This window comes from Pteronotus mesoamericanus, unplaced genomic scaffold, assembly GCF_021234165.1.
Source record: "Pteronotus mesoamericanus isolate MK-2021 breed Mesoamerican mustached bat unplaced genomic scaffold, CSHL_Meso_final contig_65, whole genome shotgun sequence".
In the NCBI taxonomy this organism is placed as follows: Eukaryota; Metazoa; Chordata; class Mammalia; order Chiroptera; family Mormoopidae; genus Pteronotus; species Pteronotus mesoamericanus.
Window position 1 is genome coordinate 5,103,053 of NW_026555228.1, and position 19,404 is coordinate 5,122,456.

The window sequence follows — 19,404 nt, forward strand, 5'->3', positions numbered from 1 at the left end:
CACCTAACATAACAATACTATGTACAGCTTTATGCCAATAGAGTTAGTAATTATAAACAGAAAAAGTCCTTGAAAAACACAACGTATCAAAACTAAAACAAAGAGAAAGATGAAATCGAATAGTACTACCTTTGTGAAAGAAGTACAATTCAAAACATTTGCCCAAAGAAAACTCCAGACCCACATAGCTCCACTGCTGAACTCTTTCAAATATTTAAGGAAGAAATATACCATTTTTAAAATTAATAATCAAATAAACATATAGATAAGGATCAGGTTCCATTTCACCAGCGCTTCTGGAATCACAGCAAAGATCACCCTTTCCGTCCCAGAAAGGCTCACACTTCCTTTCTTCTCCAATTTATCTTTTGAAAGGGAGAAGGCAATAGACAAGATTCAAAACATTTTTGCAAAATCCATTTATATGTGTCCATTTGTAATCAGTTAAAATTTGTTATACCTCGTCTGGCTTTTTCTGCCCTGCGCCCCACCCCCCCAGGCGCCCCCCCCCACTCTTATTTTCTGCTTCTCCTTATACCTCCTCTCTGCTCTGGCCAGACTAGCTTCTTCAGGATCCCATAGTAAACCCTGCTCACTTCTACCTCCCTTCCATGTGTACCCTATTCCTGTCCACCCTTCTCAACACACCTGAAATCCAACTCTCCACCAGAAGCTTCATATGAATTGGAAGGTCTCACCCTTCTCAGAACTCCTAGACTTTTTTTTTGGATTTTTACAGTTAGACAATGATTCAATCTCACCAGGTTTCTTTTCCCCCCAGCTGTTGTTTCCCTGCTTAAAATCCCTCCATGATTCTCTCTGTGACCAAAAGGGTAACGACCAAGCCTGTCTTCCAACCTCAGCTCTCCCCAGTCCTCCCACACTGAGGCCATGCCCAACTCCTCAGTGTGCCCAAGCGACAGCCTCTGTCATGCCTCCTGCTTTTCCACATCTGTACCCAGGGCCTGGGATGTCTTCCCCTGCCACACTCTGACCCCTGTCATTGTGCTGATCCTTCAAGACTTAGATCAGAGGTAACTGCCTCCTCCCGGAACCCCTCTTTGAAATACCGCTCCCTTTCATTCCCTCAGACAGAGGACATTATTCTACAAGACCTTGAACTTACTTCTCTTATCATTGTTTATCTGCCTCTCTGACGTGATTGTGGGGATCTGAGGATAGGGCTGTGTCCTGTTTATGTATTTATTTATTTATTTAGCCTCAGGACTCAGCACAGCACCTAGCTCAACTGAGCAAGACTCAGAATGCTCATGGAGTGAGCGCCTATCTTACATTCGAGAGCTTTCATGGTGATGGGCCTGTAACAGGAACTCAAAGGCTTAGACATGGGCACTTGCTAGTTATGTGGCATCACAATAGGTACTCATTTAACCCAATTGTACAAGATGAGAATGGAAGCACAAGGCTGCTGTTACCTTTCAATCCTCAGGGCAATAATGTATTTCCCCGAAACTGTTTCACTCCAAGCTTCCCTGAACTTCAAAAATCTGACAAGAAGAAAGTATTTTTCACCAGAGAGAGGAAAAACATCTTATAACATCAAAAGAAAAAAAGCTAAAGGCAAAAAAAGCAATGAAATAACACTCCAATTGCTCTTTAAATTGTTTCTGTGTCTGTGTATGCCTGCAGCCATCAAGTCACTTCTGAAGTGACTTCAGTGCTGATTTCTGTTATTCTGTGAATATTGGTGCCAAAAGTATTATTAGTAAAGGACAATAATTAATGCCATTTGCCCTATTAAATTAGCAGTCTATCACAGTTTATAATACATGAATAAATATAATTTTATATACCTTGAAATCTATACATTTATAACGTTGATAGGCCTGAATAAAGTGCACTTGATATGATAAAAACCTTTATCCTTTCAGCAAATGCTTGCGGGGCACCTACAATACTCCTAGCATTTGGATGCATGTTGGAATACAACAATGAATAAAGCTGTCTTTGTTCTTGATGAATTTGATATTTGAACAGAAAAGAAGGCATATGAAAAACACTAACAAGCAAGATGACAGTAACCAGAAAATCATGTTAAAATTATTAAATGGGCGATACTGGCTTTAAAATCCAGTAGAAGCTCTCTAACCAACATTCACCTAATAAACCCATATTGTCTATGGTTTTTGTAAACCACACTGACCGTTGTCTTTGGAACTTGACCTCAAAGCTATTCTCAAGACATGTCTGGACTCCTTCTCCCACCAGCTGAATTCTGTACCTAAGAAGAGTCAATTTGTTTGTTCCCAAACCTGTTAATGCCTATTGCACTTGTTCCTTTAATTATTAAATTTAATTCAATATTACACACACTAATAAAATATGGGCGCCGAAAAATGAGTTTTTATTTCTTTGCGAACCAAGTCGATTTCTTTAGAAAGTCTCAACAAAGAGGAGACACTTGGAAAAATAGTTGCAAAAAGAAAAGCACAGGCAAGACAATTTTAAAGCCACCTCACTGCTTGACCTTGATACAGCAGATAAGGATATTCTCTAAGAAACTCTTGGAGGGGTCAAGTGGTTTGGGCAACAGCTTTCTCTGGAGCAAAAATATACTAAATAATTAATTACTTCCTGTTTGTCACACACAGTACTCCTATTGGGCTACAAGGTTTCTTCAAAATTTCAGTTTGCATGGGAAACTTGAAGGGAGTGCTCTCCAAGGCCGAGGGTGGGCTGTTACTAGATCTTTACACTCAGAGGGAGGGAGGCTAGCACATTCTGGGAAACTTCCTGCCGGCTATGCTTCAGGATACCATTCCTTTGGCTCCAACTGCATCTGAATTCCTGAGCAGACTTCCAGAGCCGATGTTGTCTACGTGGGTCCTCGGTGTGCTTCCTTCTGAGTCCTGCCTCGCCCTGTGTGAGGGGCACGGAAAAGCTCTCTGGAACAGCCAGCTCTAAGGAGAAGAGGGCAGAAGCCAGAGCTGGAAGCACTCCTCCACCAGTGTCCTTGGAGAAAGGCCAGTCGTCCTGTTGGCAGGCACGTCAAGACTCCAGCATTCAATGCAACTACAAATGATGCCTCTGACACTGGCTTCATGGAAGCTAATAATGTTCAGTAAGGGACCTGTTTTCTCATGTTTCTCAAGCATAACATTACCCTCTCATTTGTTTTCCTAACTTACATCCATCCATTTCAATGTGTAAGACCCCCCCCAATAATTTTATCAAATATTTTATTTTGCAATACACTGAGAATAAGAAGAGAAAATGATTTACTCAAGGCCACACAACAAGTCAGTGGGATTGCTGGGGTGGGCACCTGGGCCTCTGGCTTGCCAGCTTTTCCTGTTTCTTGGTCCTGGGAATGACAGCGCCAGCAGCACCTGGGAACTTGCTAGAAGCACAGAAACTCAGGCCCTGTCCAGGCCCACTTGGGTCAGAAGCTACTTTTTTAACAAGACCACAGATGATCTGTATGCACATTACAGTTAAAGAAGAACTGCTCTAACCCAGATTTTTTAATGCTATTTTGTGAAGTGATAAGTTCATAATCTTCACATAAATTTTCTTACCACGACATGGGTCAAAACAATTACTTAGCCATTTTTCTATATCTGATCATTTCACATACAATTTTCACTTAAAATTATAGGCAGCTAATGAAACAAAATCGGCCTTTCTCTGGATACATGATCCATATTATAGCAGGATGGATAGCTTATACATGACTTAGAAAAGGTTACTGCGTTGAGTCCATTCAGTTGCTACGTCTTCCGGCCTATGAACAAGGTAACAATCAGAATTCTGTTAGGCAGCGTGAGTTTCCATCAGACAGAACCAGAGTAACCCTGAGAATGTGTGCATGTGGAACTCTTCAGCCAGTGAATTAATTAGTTTCATTACACTCAGTTAGCTGGTGTACTGCATACAAACAATACATCAACATTTTCCCATCGTGCAAAACAACCAAAGTTACTGAACAGTCAAACACACTGCAAACATCAATTGGCTCATTGCCTTTACATGAACCATCCAGAATAGGCAAATCCATAGAAAGTAGATTAGTGGTTGCTCTGGCTTGGGTTAGGGGCAGGGGAGAAGGAGGAGTGACTTCTAACGGGTCCAGGGTTTCTTTTTGGGACAATGACAATGTTACTTTGTGGTGATGGCTGTACAACTCTAAATATAGTAGAACTCCCTGATTCTGGACACTTAAACGTTCCAGTTGTAATGGTGTGTGAACTATATCTGAACAACATCGTAAAAAAATCAGTGGGCTCAGCAATAAAAAATGTTTTCTTTTAAGACGCACTGAAACATCCAATTGAACACACTACCGCTGCTCGTTATTTTATTTTTCAACTTAAAAATTTTGGATATCTTAAAATTTGAGTCTAAGGGGGCTTTCATTTCCAAAAACCTCCCCCAATTTACCAGGAAATTAACTGACACCAGTTTAAGGAAGTGACGTGCATGAGAACCCAAGTCCCAACTCAATGGACCAATGGTCAGAATTTTCCCAGCATTACATCATTTCAATTAAAGCATTCATCGGGTATGTTCAGTAATTGAATACATCTGGAAAAATAAAACCAGTTCACGGCCCTGTGGTGTATTTACTAAGAACCTACTAAAGAAAATCAGTATGTTTCCTTATTAGCATGAAGGGGGCTTTCTTTTTTTATGTAAAAACTAAAAACTAAAACCAAGGATACAAGCTGAACCAGCGAAGTATGCACAAATTAACATAAATTGGCAATTGAAGTGCAGAACTAACAATTGTCCGAGACACAAAGTACTTCCTTGAGAACAGGCCTCTGATTTGGGCATTTGCTTCATGAGAACTTCCACACCTACTGAAAAATAAAACCCTCACTTAAGCCTAGGGTATTGTGAAAGCCATTCTCAAGACGGTGCCCATGTGATAATTAAAGGCTCAATTTCTAACCTGTACAAATCCCAATGCTTGGCATTAAAAAAACCAGAAATAACTTTATTTCAGGAAAAGTAGTTAGTACTTCCCTCAGTGCTGCACTTTGTGGAACTTCAACACCGTTGCTCCAAGCATTGCCAAGATAGTTACAGGGGGAGCAGCAGCCCTGATTTTTGTGTATGAACCTCATTTAAAAGGGAGATTTAAGTAGTCAGTGACTACTGACGCGGGGGCAGTAGGAGAAGTAGGAACCAGAGTTACAGGTCCCCCCATTCTGCCCTTTCTAGAAGGATTTTATCCTAGCTCTCCCCTAACTCTTCGGTAAGAAAATCTCCTGTTGGACTCAGGGGCCTTATTTCCTTTCTTATTTTGGTCACCTAGTAAATTAAAAAAAAAAAGATTTAACTACAAAATTCTTTACACTTCTTTTTAATGCAAAATATTGTGACCTCCTTACTATCCCTTGCCAAAATTTTAATTGGCACAAAATTCCTCCCCTCCACCACCAACCCACACTAAACAGCAGAGGAGGTGTAGGATGGGGTGAGGGGCCAGGGCTGGCGGGTGGGGGAACCGGCAGGGAACTCTTGAGCCCTCGCCGCTAACCCACAATGCGTAAACCCACTGCCTGCCTCATCAGGAATGCTTCGGAGAGGTCTTCAGTCTGTGGCTTTTGTGGCGCTCGTGGCTGGAGTCTACCAGCCACTAGAGAAGGATAGCAGAGCAGGGAGAGAACGGCCTTTCCCCAGCACGGCGCTCAGACATTTCCCGGGGTGCAGAGGAATTAGGCTGATTTCCACCGCACTGTACGAGTTTCCCTTTTAACGACATGTTGCTGACGGCAGCATTTCAGGGTGTTAGGAGGTGACAGAAAGAATCCTCCAGCCGCCTTACATCCGCCCCGGCCCAGGTTGGAGATTTTCGAGCTCCAGAGCTGGGCTTTCACCGTTACTAGTCGATCCCCAACTGCACGGAGACCTGCTGGGCACATTGTCTCCACCTGCGCCCAGGTCCTCATTTGATAGTTGGAACAGGGGACAAAGAAAAGAAACCCTCGGACCCATCCTGACCCTCTCCCCTCCCACCTTCCTATTTTGAAGGGTCGTGGTTCTCAAATGGGGTTTTCCGAGAGACGTGGGGAACTGGGCGTTTGTTTCGTGTGCGTTTAAGGCCAACTGAACCACGGCAGGGTGGGTGGGACAGGACCGAACTCTGAGCGGGGAGCTCGGGCGACAGGGAGGGAGAGCGTCCCGGGAAATGGGCAAGATGCTAGCTGGTCTCTAACAACCCCTTGCAATCCAGCCGCCCGGGACGCTCCGTCTGAAATCTCTGAAACCCTCCAGGGAGCCCCGCTCTTCCCTCCCTGGGGTGCAGCCGAAGCGCTGCCTGCGCGCAGCCGGGGCAGGGACGACCCCAGGACCGGGCAGGGACGCACACCTGGGCGTTCCGGACACCTGCGCTGCGCCCCTCCCACCTCCAGCCTCCGCCCCTGCGCCCTGGCCCAGTGGTAGAGGTGCCCCAGGAGGCCCCACCTGAGCAGGGGTGGGCGCGGGGCCGTGGCCGTGGTGGTGGCACGGGGCCAGCGCGCTGGCTTACCCATGGCTGGAGACGGGCGGGAGGGGCGCTGGCTCCCCGGGGACGGACCGAACCGGCGGTACGAGTTTGCAGGTCGGGCGGTCACGGTGTGGACTGGGCTCCGGGTGGGCTGCGCTGGGCTGCTGGGCTGGCGGCTGGCTCCCGGCTCCCGGGCTGGGGTGGGAGAGCGGCGCGGCTCCGCCTGCACTAGGGGCCGGCCGCGCCGAGAGGGGCCCTGACGTCAGCGCCGGGGGCTTTGTGCGCCCGCAGCGGGGCCCGAACTCGCCGCAGGCGCGCCCAGGCTGCCGGCCAAGCTGGCGAGCGTCTCCTGGGACCCCCGAGCGAACGCCCGAAACCGGGAAAGTCACTGGGGGGATGCAGAGAAAGGGGAGTGGGCTCCCAGGATCTCAGAAAAGAGAACTCGACAGCCGGAGGGGCTTTGTGGTCTTAGTTATCGCCCACTGTGCAGATAGGGAAACTGAGGCCCGGGTCACTGCCCCAAGGATATCAGTGTCTGACAGCGCTGCCCCAGTCCACAGTCCTGGATCTTTTTGTCCGCCTATGGGCTGCGGGTGGTTTACTAAATTGAGCGGTTCTCAACCTGGGTCGCACGTGTGAGGAGGCTGGGGAGCTTTTGTGTCATCAGGACCTCAGTGGGGTGGGACCAAATCAAAAACTCCCAAGGCGATTCCAGCGTGCAGCCAGCCAAGGTCGCCCACACAGACTGGAGTTACTTGTGGGTAACAAATGACTTCGAAGGGCATGGGCGGCACCGTCCGACCTCGGGTGGTGACAGATTTGGTGGTGTCAGTAATCAGCCCACTGGCTCCCCGGAAGCCCACCCCTGGCGTGCTCTGGGAGACAGTTCCGACTATTCCCAGGCGCCGCCTTACCCGCTCAGGCCTCGCGCTTGAGCCTGTGAGTGAATTAATGGTTTCACAGTGTTCGGGGTTTAAATTCCTTGTGTCTACTTAGAGAAGAATTTTCCTGTCTCCAAAGGTATTAGAGAAGCGCTAAGACCCTGGCAGTTTTTCTACAGCTGCTGCTTTCTGAGACATTTCTGAGTCCCTGATAGTTTATGTTGTGCTTCTTCATTGCTTCGAAAATACATCGCGTTACTTGAACTGAGGGTTGCATAAGCAATATCAGTAGACAGTCCACACAACGGACATTTAAGCCAGAAGAAAGGGCCTCCGGGATTGAGAAAGTGTGGAGGAGGCAAACGTTTCATCTATTGAAATTTATTGGATTAGAGAAGATTTCATCAAGGCAGAGCTCTAGAAAGCCTAATAATATTTTGCATAAAAGGACAGAGATTAGTGCTTGGCTGATCAGTGGCTCATTTTCACAATCCTCGGGGAATAGTTATAGCTAGCCAATCTCATGGAGTAATGAAGGAACAGGAAGCTCATAGGTTTAACATCTTGTCCTCTTGTTACAGGACAGCAATCCATTTGAATGAGGCCCGAATGCACAGGAATTCAACTGCAGGTGACAGTGACTAGGATGGCCTGCAAAGGGCAGAGACAATGGGGGAAGTGGAGCGGGGCAAGAAGGAAGTTATTCCAAGTCCTGGTTTAGGGAAGAGTGTCTGGTTTGGTTGGTTCCTACATCGTGGGAGGCCCCTAGGAGACAGTGGAAACAGCAGAATGGGACTTGGCATGGCAACCTGCAATAGTATTTGGGCGCAATATGACCTCACTCAGCCACTACGGGGGCAAGGACTCTAAGGTTTTGTGTACTAGGATGAAAGTAAACCCTTTCATACACTTTCTGTCATTGCCTGGAAGTCTCAGGTTTTTTAACTAAAGAAAAGAAATAGCAGCTGTCCAAATATTGGCACTAATCACATTGGATGCTGTGATAAAATCCAAGCTAGAGCAAGTGTGTACACAATGTCAAAGGAAAGCCACGTTTTAATAGAAATTTTTACTCACTTTGGAAATGTCATGGACTGATTTCAACAGGCAATTGTCCTAAAAACCCTTAAGAAAAACAAAACAGCAGTTGGGAAATTAGCAAGGCTATATTACAGACACAGTGCAGAAGATACCTAATATGCATACTCGACTATTAGTCAAAGAAATGCTATTTGAAAGTAATAAACCATTTTCTTACTTTAGGTAACTAAAGCCTTTAAAAAATCAAGCAAAAATCATTTAAAAATGTGCTACCTTGCAGGTGGGCGAATAAATTGGTAGAGGCTTTCTGGAAAGCTATTTGGCAGTATGAATCAAGAGACTTAAAAATATTCACAGCCTCTGACCTAATAATCCCATGTCTGGGACTCTCTTCTAACTAAAAAATGACTGTTTCAGTAAAAAATTAATGTAAAAAGATGGTTATCACAGAGTAAGATGTAATAGCAAACAAAACAGTAAAACAAAAACCAGAAAGCCACAGCTGTTTAATCCGAACAAAAGGGAAGTAGTTATATAAATTATTATTGACTTAGTTCAGTGGTTCTCAGCTGTGGATAATGTTGCCCCCCAGCAGACATTTGGAAATATCTGGGGACAGTTTTAGCTGCCACATCCTTAGGCTAAGGGCATTCTGAGATTTTTGCAGTACAAAAAGGGATGGAACTCTCCAGTCCAAAATTGTGCTGTATTTTCTTTTAGGCGGGCAGAGGAGCCCACACTTGACTCCACATCCACTCTAGAGGGTAGAAGGAAAGAGTTGATTTCCATTCTTCTCACACTGTAGTTTGTTTACGTACCTACTGGGGAGGGATGGGGAGCAGGTGGCCTTGAGTAGCTAGCAAATAGAAAGTAGCTCAATGTAGCAAGAAGCAACAAGAAATTAACAAAGTGACTTTCCTATGAAGTTGGACAGTACATCATTTTGTTAGGAAAAATAATTGAGTTTAAATGCTCATGTTTTAAGACTGCAAATATCCCCTAAGACTAAAGATCCCTCACACGTTGGGTGTGAACCCACACGGTTTTCTAAATGTCTATATTTACATTGATATTAGAAATATCAACCATCCTGAGGGTTGGCAAGTTGAATGGAAGAAGGGCAGACAAAAAGTACAATATACGTAGAGTTCTACAAGGCAGGGACAGTCACTGCCCAGTCAGGGGCTTGAGGGCTGGGGCAGGAGCCAAGAATACCTACAAGGAAGAGCTGCACGGATCTTGGAGAGAAAGCTGAGATAAAGATTAAAGCATCTCCAATATGATCAACTTTGCCTTCTCCTACGCTTTTCCATGTTCAACTTGTGGATGGAAGAGAAGATCCGATTTTTGCCTGCCTAATGTTTAGGGAACTAATCGTCCCCTGGGGCCATCATGAGTCTTCAAGTGGCTTTTCCAGTCACCTGCAGGAGACAGATGAGGTGTCTCTGCTCTGTGTGCCCCTGGTCCTTTCCTAAGGAACTTTCTGAGCATCTACGGTGAGGGCCTCAGATTCCCTCTCTCACACTTTCCTCATTATCTTATGGCATCCCGATCTTTTGTTGTGTTTCCTCTGATGAGGAAACTCGGCCTTGGAGATATTAGGTCATGTGTCCCAGGTCACACACTGAGTACATGGCACATCTAGATTTAGATTTGAGCCCTGCTCTATCCTAATCCAAGCTCTGTCCACTCTGCCACATTACCATCCCTAGAAAATGTTTCTCAGTTGTAAGGTTCCTGATCTGGGCTATAAGGAACAAATGCAAAGCCTCAGCCAGGGGTCTGTCCTGGGGTCCCCTTTCAGAATCAGTCTCCAGTTCAGCTGTGGCTTAGAGGATAGGCAACATGGCTACATCCTGCCGTGGGTCTGACAGAGTCACAGGCCAGAAGTGAGCAGGATGCAGGCAAAATAGAGCACAGCCATATCCCAGGGGGCCCAGGATTCAAAGCTGGCTAAAAGCAGATCCAGCCTTTAAACACAGGTCATTTCGTGCTGTCTTTTTGTGAGGCAGAGCAATTGGCAAGTGGTTTCTCTTTGTTTTGTACTGCGCCTTTCACTCCACAAGTCTGGGTTACATCCACTTCTAATGCTTGTGTCTTCCATGGGACTCTGTAGTTTTGGACTGTGGCTGAGTTACCCACATACATGAATCTAGATCAGAGCTCACAGTGAGGCATCGGGAGCTCACAAAGAACACCAAAGAAAATAGCTAATGTGACAGTGTGTCCTTGTTTTTGCAGATGAAATTTTAAATGAAACCATGTGCAGAGCTCAATATTATTTCATTATTAGCCCATCGTTTTTATTAGCTGACAATACTCCTCCCACATTTCCCATTTGCTTAGTAATAATAAATTTGATACCCTTTCGGAAAAAATAATGTTGCTTTGGGCTAGGATTTTCCTGTCATTTCTCTCAAGTGATTCTTGAGAGTGTGCCATAGGTGCTCTGACTTAAAAGAACTTTATAACTCATCCAGTCCAATCCTCCACATTCTGAAATCCCTTGTGTCCTGTCCATGGCTATTAGCCATTCAGGTATAATTGAATACTTCCCAGGGTGGGGAGCTCACTACTATTATTTCTCAACAAATGTAACTGTTAAGACTTTTTCCGTCCCAAGTTACTGTGGGCCTCCCAACCTCCTCCTCTAATTTTCCAACGTTCCTCTTTAAGTAGGAGTGAGATGTAAATCTCCCGCTGGTTAGGTGGGAACAGCTTCTTCCCTTGAATTGGAAACACTACAAATAATATGTATTTATGTTTGTTTGTTTGTTTGTTTGTTTTTATTGAGGTAAAATATACAACATAAAATCAACCACTTGAAACTGTAGAATTCACTGGCATTTAGTACATTCACATGTTGTGCAAACATCACTATCTGGTTCCAAAACACTTCACCACCCAAAGGGAAACTGTACCCACCCAGCAGTCACTCCATGTTCCCTGGCCTGCCAGCCCCTCACAATTACTCATCTATCTTCTGTCTCTATGGATTTGCCCACTCTGGACATTTCGTATAAAGGGAATCATATAATAGGTGGCCTTTGCACTTACCATAAAGTTGCAGCATGTACCAGTACTTCTATCCTTTTTTATAGCTGAATAATATTCCCTTGTATGGACAGACCACATTTGTTTATCCATTCATCTACTGGACGTTTGAGTTGTTGCCACCTTTTGGCTATTGTGAGTAAAACTGCTGTTAACACTGGTGCACATTTATCTGCTCGAGTCCTTGGTTTGAATTCTCTTGGGCATATATACCTGGTAGAGTTTCTGGCTCATGTGCTGAATCCATGTTTCATTTTTGAGGAACCATCATACTGTCTTCCACAGTGGCTGCAGCATTTTACGTTCCCACCCTCAGTGTCTGAGGGTTCCAATTGCTCCGCATCCTTGCCAATGCTTGTTGTTTCACATTTTAAAAAACTGTAGCCCTCCTCATGACAGTGAAGTGGTATTCTACGTCATCTATTTGTAGGACCTCCTTGACAAGGCCTGTGAGGCCCTGCCTAGGCTGACCCTAATCTCCTACTGCGGGCCCTCATCCCCCATGCTCCAGCCTCACTGCTCTCCCAGGCCCTCCCTCCCAAGGCAGGGCCTTTGCACATGCTACCCCAACTGTGTCTTTGGCTGGAGCCCGCTCAACATTTGGCTGGCAGCCCGGGCATCACTTCCTCAAGGAAGCCCTCTCTGACTTCCCCATTAGGGTGAAAGCCCCAGTAGACGGTCTCATCGCACTGTTCCCCCGACGCCCCAGGTCCTGCCACAGGTACAACTTCTCTTCAGATGATGTGCATATATAATGTAAGTGTTTTTCTCTTCTGTTGGGCCATGTCTATAGTGGGGATAAATTAAAATATCCTGATTAATTCGTTAAAAACTTTTTGAGGAACCTTGGGAGACTTCATGTCCTGTCTCTCCCTTCCCAGGACTCTGTTTCTATAGTAACAGCCTTCTGTCTTGCGTCATCCATATCTACCTTTTGACTTAATCATTCCTACTGGCTCACAAAAATGTTCTAGCCACTGCCTTATTGTCTTGCTCCCTTTCTTAGCAAAACCTCTAGGAAGTGTCATCCATACTTGACTGTATGTCCTCACCCCTCGCCCTCTGAAGCCTCCAGTAAACCTTGTGTTCCCATCATTGTGCTGAAACTGCTCTTGTCAAGAACACAAATGATCTCATGTGGCGAGATGGAACTCTTGCAGTAGAGTCCTCAGTTCTAGAAATACATTCTTGTCTAGGTTTCCATGAACCCATATATTTCTGGTTTTCCTTCTACCTCATTAGATGGAACTTTTCAGTCTTCTTTGCTACAATCTAAATTTGTCTCCTCATGTTTATTTCTTATTATCAGTTTCACACCACAGATTTGATATTCCAGGTGGGCAGAAAGCTTGTTTATCTTGATCACTGCTACAATCTCCATGCACAGAACTTATCAGATGCCCCAGTTTTTATTAAATGAATGAATACTTCCTCTATTTGGATTTATATAATTTTGAATCTAAGGATCCTTAAAATTCTTGTCTGTATAAAAATATCATGGCATCGTATAAGTATCATTCTGAGTTTTGATTCTTCTACCTAACATATTAGCTACCTCCTGTGAAGATGAATAAAGGAAAACCACGTTCAATATGGAGACAGGAAACCATGAAGGGAGGGCTTTCATGCATATACTGCTTGTTGCAGCTTACTTTATGTACCTCAGCTGGAAGAAGCTTACTTGACACACCCCGGCAGGAAGAAGGAAGATTTTCTAGTTGCCCAGCAACAACTCAGCCAAGGAGAAGCCACTACGACTAGAACTCTCACTCCCTTCCAATGAACTTTTGTCCAAGAATCGCCCCTCCCAACTTCTTCCCTTCCCCTATAAAAACTCACTCCTCTCCTTTGTTCTCCAGACTTGCCTATGGTTCCTCTGCTATTTCAGAATAAATTTGATTTTCCTGGCTAAACTGCTTACCTTTTTATTTTAAAGGTTGACGCCCTCTTACTTTTGGTGAATATGCTTTCTAAATTTTCATCATCTTGTAAATGAAAATATTGATTCTGACCATTTTTCTTCCTTCCCATTGACCTCAATTCATTGATTGGCATTCTTTGAGCATGTTTGTTTTCAGCCAGCTGGGTAATCCTTGATTGTGTTGACACCCAGCACACATTTCTGTATGTTGTCCACAAGGAAATAACAACTTCTGTTGTGGAAAAAGGCCATTGTCTATTTAGCACACACAAAGTTCTAGGTTTATTCAGCTGTTCAGCTGGGGCAGACACCTGTTACCAGGATGATTTCTAAAATGCACTGTGTGCAAAGACCATTTAAACCCAAGAAAGAGGAACAGATGTGACAATTATGCAATCCCTGCATATTTTAATGCCCAGAAACTGCCTTGCCCCTCCCCTCTGCTCCCCTTTTCTCTGCTCCTCGCCTTCCTTCTCTTCTGAATGTCTATCCCTATGCTTCCACTCTTCCTGAAGTACAGAGAATATGTTGAGCATGCCCCTGTTATCCCATCTAGAAACTTTATCCAGGAAAGCATTGAAGTTGGAGGAGACAGGGGAAAGGAAGGTGGGGGTGGGGGAGGGAACTTCTGTGCCTTAGTATGTATGAGTCCCCTACAATCAACTCTTTGTTTTAAAAATGCTCAGAGATATTAATTGTAACTCTACCATACATTTGTTGATGCACTCTACACATCACTGAATGTTACTCCCAATGGATTCATAAGACAGAGGTAGGCAGGATCAGCATTATCAAAATTTTGCAGAAGAAATCGTTAAGACTGAGAGTGGTAGAGTACCTTAGGCATGGTTATAAGACTCATGGATAATTACAACTAGAATTTGTTGACTGGAACCACAATGGTTTCTTGTCAATTTTCCTTCCTACCTACCAACATCAGCATCCAGTATGACAAAGTGGCTGCTGAACCGGCTATTTTCTTTTGGGCAAGTGATCTAACTCCTTTGAACCTGTTTGCTCATGCTTGAGAGGCAGATAATAATGCCCATGGCACATGCTACCTTGTGGAGTTTTGAGCAGGCTCAAAAGATTATTTGAAAACAGGCTTATATTTTTGTTGTTATTGCTATGATATTTCAAATCAATCTCTCTCTTTCTCTCTCTCACTCCCTTTATTTAAAATGGAGGCTCCTGCTTCAATCCAGTTTCCTGGTGCATCTTCACATGACCCAAAGTATCCGTGATCCTACCTGCAAAGACCTGCAGGGTCCAGGGATGTAAACTGACAGGCCGGAAGTCCTGGACTCATGTTAAAGGAGCAGGAGGTGTTCATTCCAAGTTTGCCTAGAGGTATCCTAAAGGCCAGGGGGACTTCGTTCCCTGTATTCCTCTGCATCCTCAGTCCCTTGCTGATGTTTGTTGGATGAATGAATGACTGCAAAGAGCTGATAGACTTGGAATGAAACCTCATTTTGGGCCCTGATTAGCTGAGCCTCAGTTTCCCAATCTGCAAACTGAAGACAATAGACTCTAAAATTTATTTTAATTTTTTTATTTTTATTGACTTTATTGGGATAACATTCATTAATACAATTATATATAGGTGACCATAAACTCTTTGCAGTGTTGGTAGAAGGGTTTAAATAATAGCTATTTGGTATTTTTCTCTTTCCCACATTCAATTTACCTGTAGTTCCCCCCTTTTATAATGGTATCTGCTTTAGATTTTGTTGTTTCTTTTCAATTTTTGCTCCTTGTCAAAGGCAGAAGAAAACTAGGTGGTAGATTGTTCTGCCTTCTCTCCATCATCTGATCTATCCCAAACTAGTCTTTGTCCCTCCTTTGTCTAGTCAGGATTTTAAAAATATTTTTTTGTGCTTTGTAGGTCACAAATAAATGCACAACACACGCAAGGACAAAATATCAGCAAATCAGTCCACCTATATAATGTCCTCTTTAAAAAAAAAATTAGGCAACCAAAAAACACAGTTCTGCCCTGGCTGGTGTGGCTCAGTGGATTGAGCACCAGCCTGTGAACCAAAAGGTCATTGGTTCGATTTCCAGTCAGGACACATGCCTGGGTTGAGGGCCAGGTCCCCAGCTGGGGGCATGCAAGAGGCAACTGACCCATGTACCTCTAGTGTATAGATGTTTCTTTCCCTATCTTTCTCCCTACCTATCTTCCCCTCTCAATAAAAATAAACAAATAAATGAGTGAATAAAAACCATAATTCTAATTCTGAAAACTGTTACATTTCTTTTGTTTTCTTAAAATACAATTGAATTTGAGATAAAGAACCAAAATCCTTTAAGAGAATTACATTGAAATTGTTTTCTATCACTAAACAGGTCATATTTGGGGAGCAATTTCCCAATCTATAAAATGAATAATGATTGCTTTAGAATAATCATAATTACATCCCCCAGAGACAATTTTATCTCCGTTAATTTTTTCTTTGTACTGTCAAATGACTGATTCTGAAGCAATTATAAGGCCCAGCGCTATTTTTCACCACTGAATAGCACGCTCATCACCCTTCACAGTTCCCTGGTTTTCCCTGCCATGCGGCATTTAAAAACAGTAGTTTGTGATATAAACTTAACAAGCAAAATATCATTTAGGTAGCTGATTTGATGATCCAGGTTTGCGCATGCGTGTTTTTGTACCACAGCAAAGGGCCGGGAAAAAAATATGTAGGCGTGTGGCTGTGGAGGTAGGATCAATCCTCTGCATTTGCTTTCCGCTGTGCTAAGGAGTTTTGTGTGGGTGGGGGGAGCAGATTGGCCATCTGAAAAAGGCAGGCTCCGTTTCCTCTGTGGAACAGAGGCCCCTTCACAGCAGCTGTGCACAGGGTTTCTTTGCCTTCCCTGTGTACGTCTGCCTTTTGTGGCTGTCCTTAGGGCCACATCCTCTGGGGATGCGCCCTGTCTCCCCATCTCTTCCTGACGCCTGTGGTATTGCATCTCTCCTCTCCACAGGTCCGCTTGAGCCAGGATCCCTCCTTGGAGAAGTTAATTATCACATCCTAGTAAGAGAGGCAAAGGGCGCTGGTGGGTGGCACTTTGTCTGCCCCAGCTAAATACACACAGCTGACAGGTATCACCTGGTGATTCAGTTAAGAGCATGGCCTTTGAAGTGAACTGACTTCAAATCCTGCCCCTGGCTTCACAGAAGCTGTGAGGACGGCAGACAAGTGTCTTGATCCTCTCTGAGCAGCCTTCCTCCCCAGCAGAATGGGAGCAGAATGGTGCCTCTTTAGGAGGGATTGCTGTGAAGAGGCAATGAGTTGATGCACTCGAACAGCGTGGTGCAAAGCCTCACTTTCAGTAAGTGCTCCATGAACAGAAACCAGAGATCTGGAGTAGCTACAGCGGCCCTGGGAGGGCCGAGTGTGGGCAAGTCCGGCCTCATCTATGCTCCTTATGCTTGGCTCCTTCAGAGAGCTTTGGCGATTGGTTCATTTTCATTTGTGTGTGTGGGTGTATTTGTGTGGCCCAAGAACACCTTTCAACTGGACAGTGATCTCCAAGCTTTCCATATCTATATCTATATCTATATAAAATATATATTTTAACCCATCTCTCTCTCTCTCTCTCTCTATGTGTGTGTATTATATATATATTTTGAGAGAGAGAGAGAAAGAGAGAAAGAAAAAGAGATGGGTGGATACACACACACACACACACACACATTGACACCTCTCCCCTTATGGTAGCATTCAACAGTGTTTTCTGGTTGTCTCCTTGCATTAAGGTTTTATCACAAGAAGCTCCTGGAGTGGAGCTCTAAACCCAGCATTGACTTAAATTTTCTGTTGGGGAGTTTTGTCTCCCCGAAATCATCTAGCATCTATGTCATGGCTCCTTGCCATGGGTGATGTGAGCAGGCACGCCCTCCTGCATAGAAAGGGGACTCTGAGGTGGGGGACGAGGGCCATGGTACAGCCTGGTGGCTTTGACAGAAGCCACTGGCTGCACAGACGGCTGTCCCACCCCCACCCTGTCCTTGGCTCGGACGGCACAGCAGTTGTCTCCCTCGCAGCTCCCACATCTTACTCATAATCACTGACTGTTCTCAATCTGTCTTTTTCTGATTTCCTTTTTCTTATTCCTCCACCCCCTCAATTTTTTTTTTTTTTTTGGTTCCATTTTCTCCTCCAAGTCCCACCAGCCCATCTTGGCAGGTTTTCGTCTCTTACACCATTCTTCGTGTTGACCAGCTTCCTGGCCCTTTCTGCTTTTTGTGAGGCGGAGGCTGAGTGATTTTGTGTGTCTACTGGGTCCTGGGAGCAATGGTCCGTGCTCTCTGTGAACATCTTCTCTGTGTAGCCCGTGGGCAAAGCCCTAGTGGCCCCAGAGACCTATTTTAGTCTGCTCGGCTGATTCAGAGGCACAGTGAGTGACCCCTCTATGTGGTGAACTGATGAATTTGTTGCTTTGAGTGGGCCTCACAGCTTCTCTCCACCACTGACCAGTCAGCAAGGAGTTCCCACTCTCCATGCTGCTCGGGTTAGGCTTATGTCTCTGAATGTGACTGCCAGCCACTTGATGCAATGCAGGGGGATGCTTGTGAAATGGCAGGCTCCTGACTTCCTGAACCAGACCCTCTGGAGGGGGGGCGGCAGGGTTCTGTGTGATTTTCCTGCCTGCTAAGGTTGGACTTGGGGAAGACAGTGTGTTAGTTTCCTCTTGCTGCTATAACAAATTACTGCAAACTTGGTGCCTTAAAACAACACAGATTTATTCTCTTCTGGTTGTGTAGCTTAGAAGTCTCAAATCAGTTTCACTGAGATAAAGTCAAGGAGTTGGCAGAGCTGTGTTTCTTCTAGAGGCTCCAGAAGAGAATGCCTGTCCTTGCCCTTTTCAGCTTCCCATGGCCGCCTGCATTTCTTGGTTTGTGGCCCCTTTGTCCATATTCAAACTGTATCGCTCCAGTCTCTGCTTCCCATATCACATTGCCTTTTCTCTCACTGCTCACTTTACAAAGGGACATTATATATAGGTAGTCTAATTTAACATGAGCCCTTAGAAACAGAGAGCTTTCTCTGGCTGGTGGGAGAAGGAGGTGGCAGAAAAGGATGTCAGAGAGTCTGGAAGCCAGAGAAGGCCTCCCCTTGTCAGTGCTTGAAGATGGTGGGGCCCTGAGAGAATGAAACAGAGCCATCTTGCACGGCTGGGAGACAGGCTTCCGGCTGACAGCTAAAAAGGAATGGGGACCTCAGTTCTCAGCTCTACAGCCACAAAGAACTGAATTTGGCCAACAGCCTGAAAGAGCTTTCCACAGAAAAATCATGTTCTTCCCCAGAGCCTCCAGAGAGGAATGTCGGCCTGCCCACGTTTTGATTTCAGCAGAAGAGTCCGTGTAGAGGATCTAGCCATGTCAGGCCTGGACTGCTGGCCTATGATAACTATGAGATGACAGCTTTGCATTTTCTCAATGCACTAAGTTTGTGGTACAGTGGAACCTCCCTTCTCGAACTTAATTCTTTCCAGAAGGCTGTTTGAGAAGCAATTCATTCAAAAACAGAATCATACAGGTGACTAATCCTATAGGGATCAGCATGAAAGGGTTGTTGGGTTGAGAGCTGAAGTTTTGTTAGACAACTGAGACACTTTCCATGAACAACGTGGTTGAGAACTGAATTGTCTGAGATGGGAGACATTTGAGAACTATGGCTTGACTATAATTTGTTACATAACAATAGAAAACTAATAACAGTGAGTTAATGTACCACCCCTCTATGGTTGATAACTTTGACTATAGCTCACCCTGGGTGTCAATCAAGCTATTTGTAGAAAGAAAAAATTAAACTCAACAAGGGGCAAGAAGCTCTGGGCTATGAATAGACCACTGTGATAAGACAGTAATATCCATGCCCTCTCCCCCAAAGATGTCCCTATAATTCCAGAACCCATGACTGTGTTACCTTACGTGGTAAAAGGAACTTTGCGGATGGCATTAAGTTAAGGCTCTTGAGATGGAAGATGATTCTGGATTATCTGAGTGGGCCCAATGTATTATAATAGCCAGCATTCTTATGAGAAGGTAGTGG

The 19,404-nt window shown here is 44.7% G+C and overlaps 1 protein-coding gene across 1 annotated transcript in view; it reads right to left on the reverse strand.

Annotated features, from left to right (window-relative positions):
• Positions 1-6,663, reverse strand: part of GPM6B (glycoprotein M6B) — a 139,266-nt gene extending 132,603 nt beyond the window's left edge. Inside the window, exon 1 of the mRNA XM_054581070.1 lies at positions 6,497-6,663. Within this exon, the coding sequence (XP_054437045.1) occupies positions 6,497-6,500 (4 nt within the window). The 5' untranslated portion in view covers positions 6,501-6,663. The remainder of the gene's footprint in view (positions 1-6,496) is intronic.
• Positions 6,664-19,404: the final 12,741 nt, after the last annotated feature.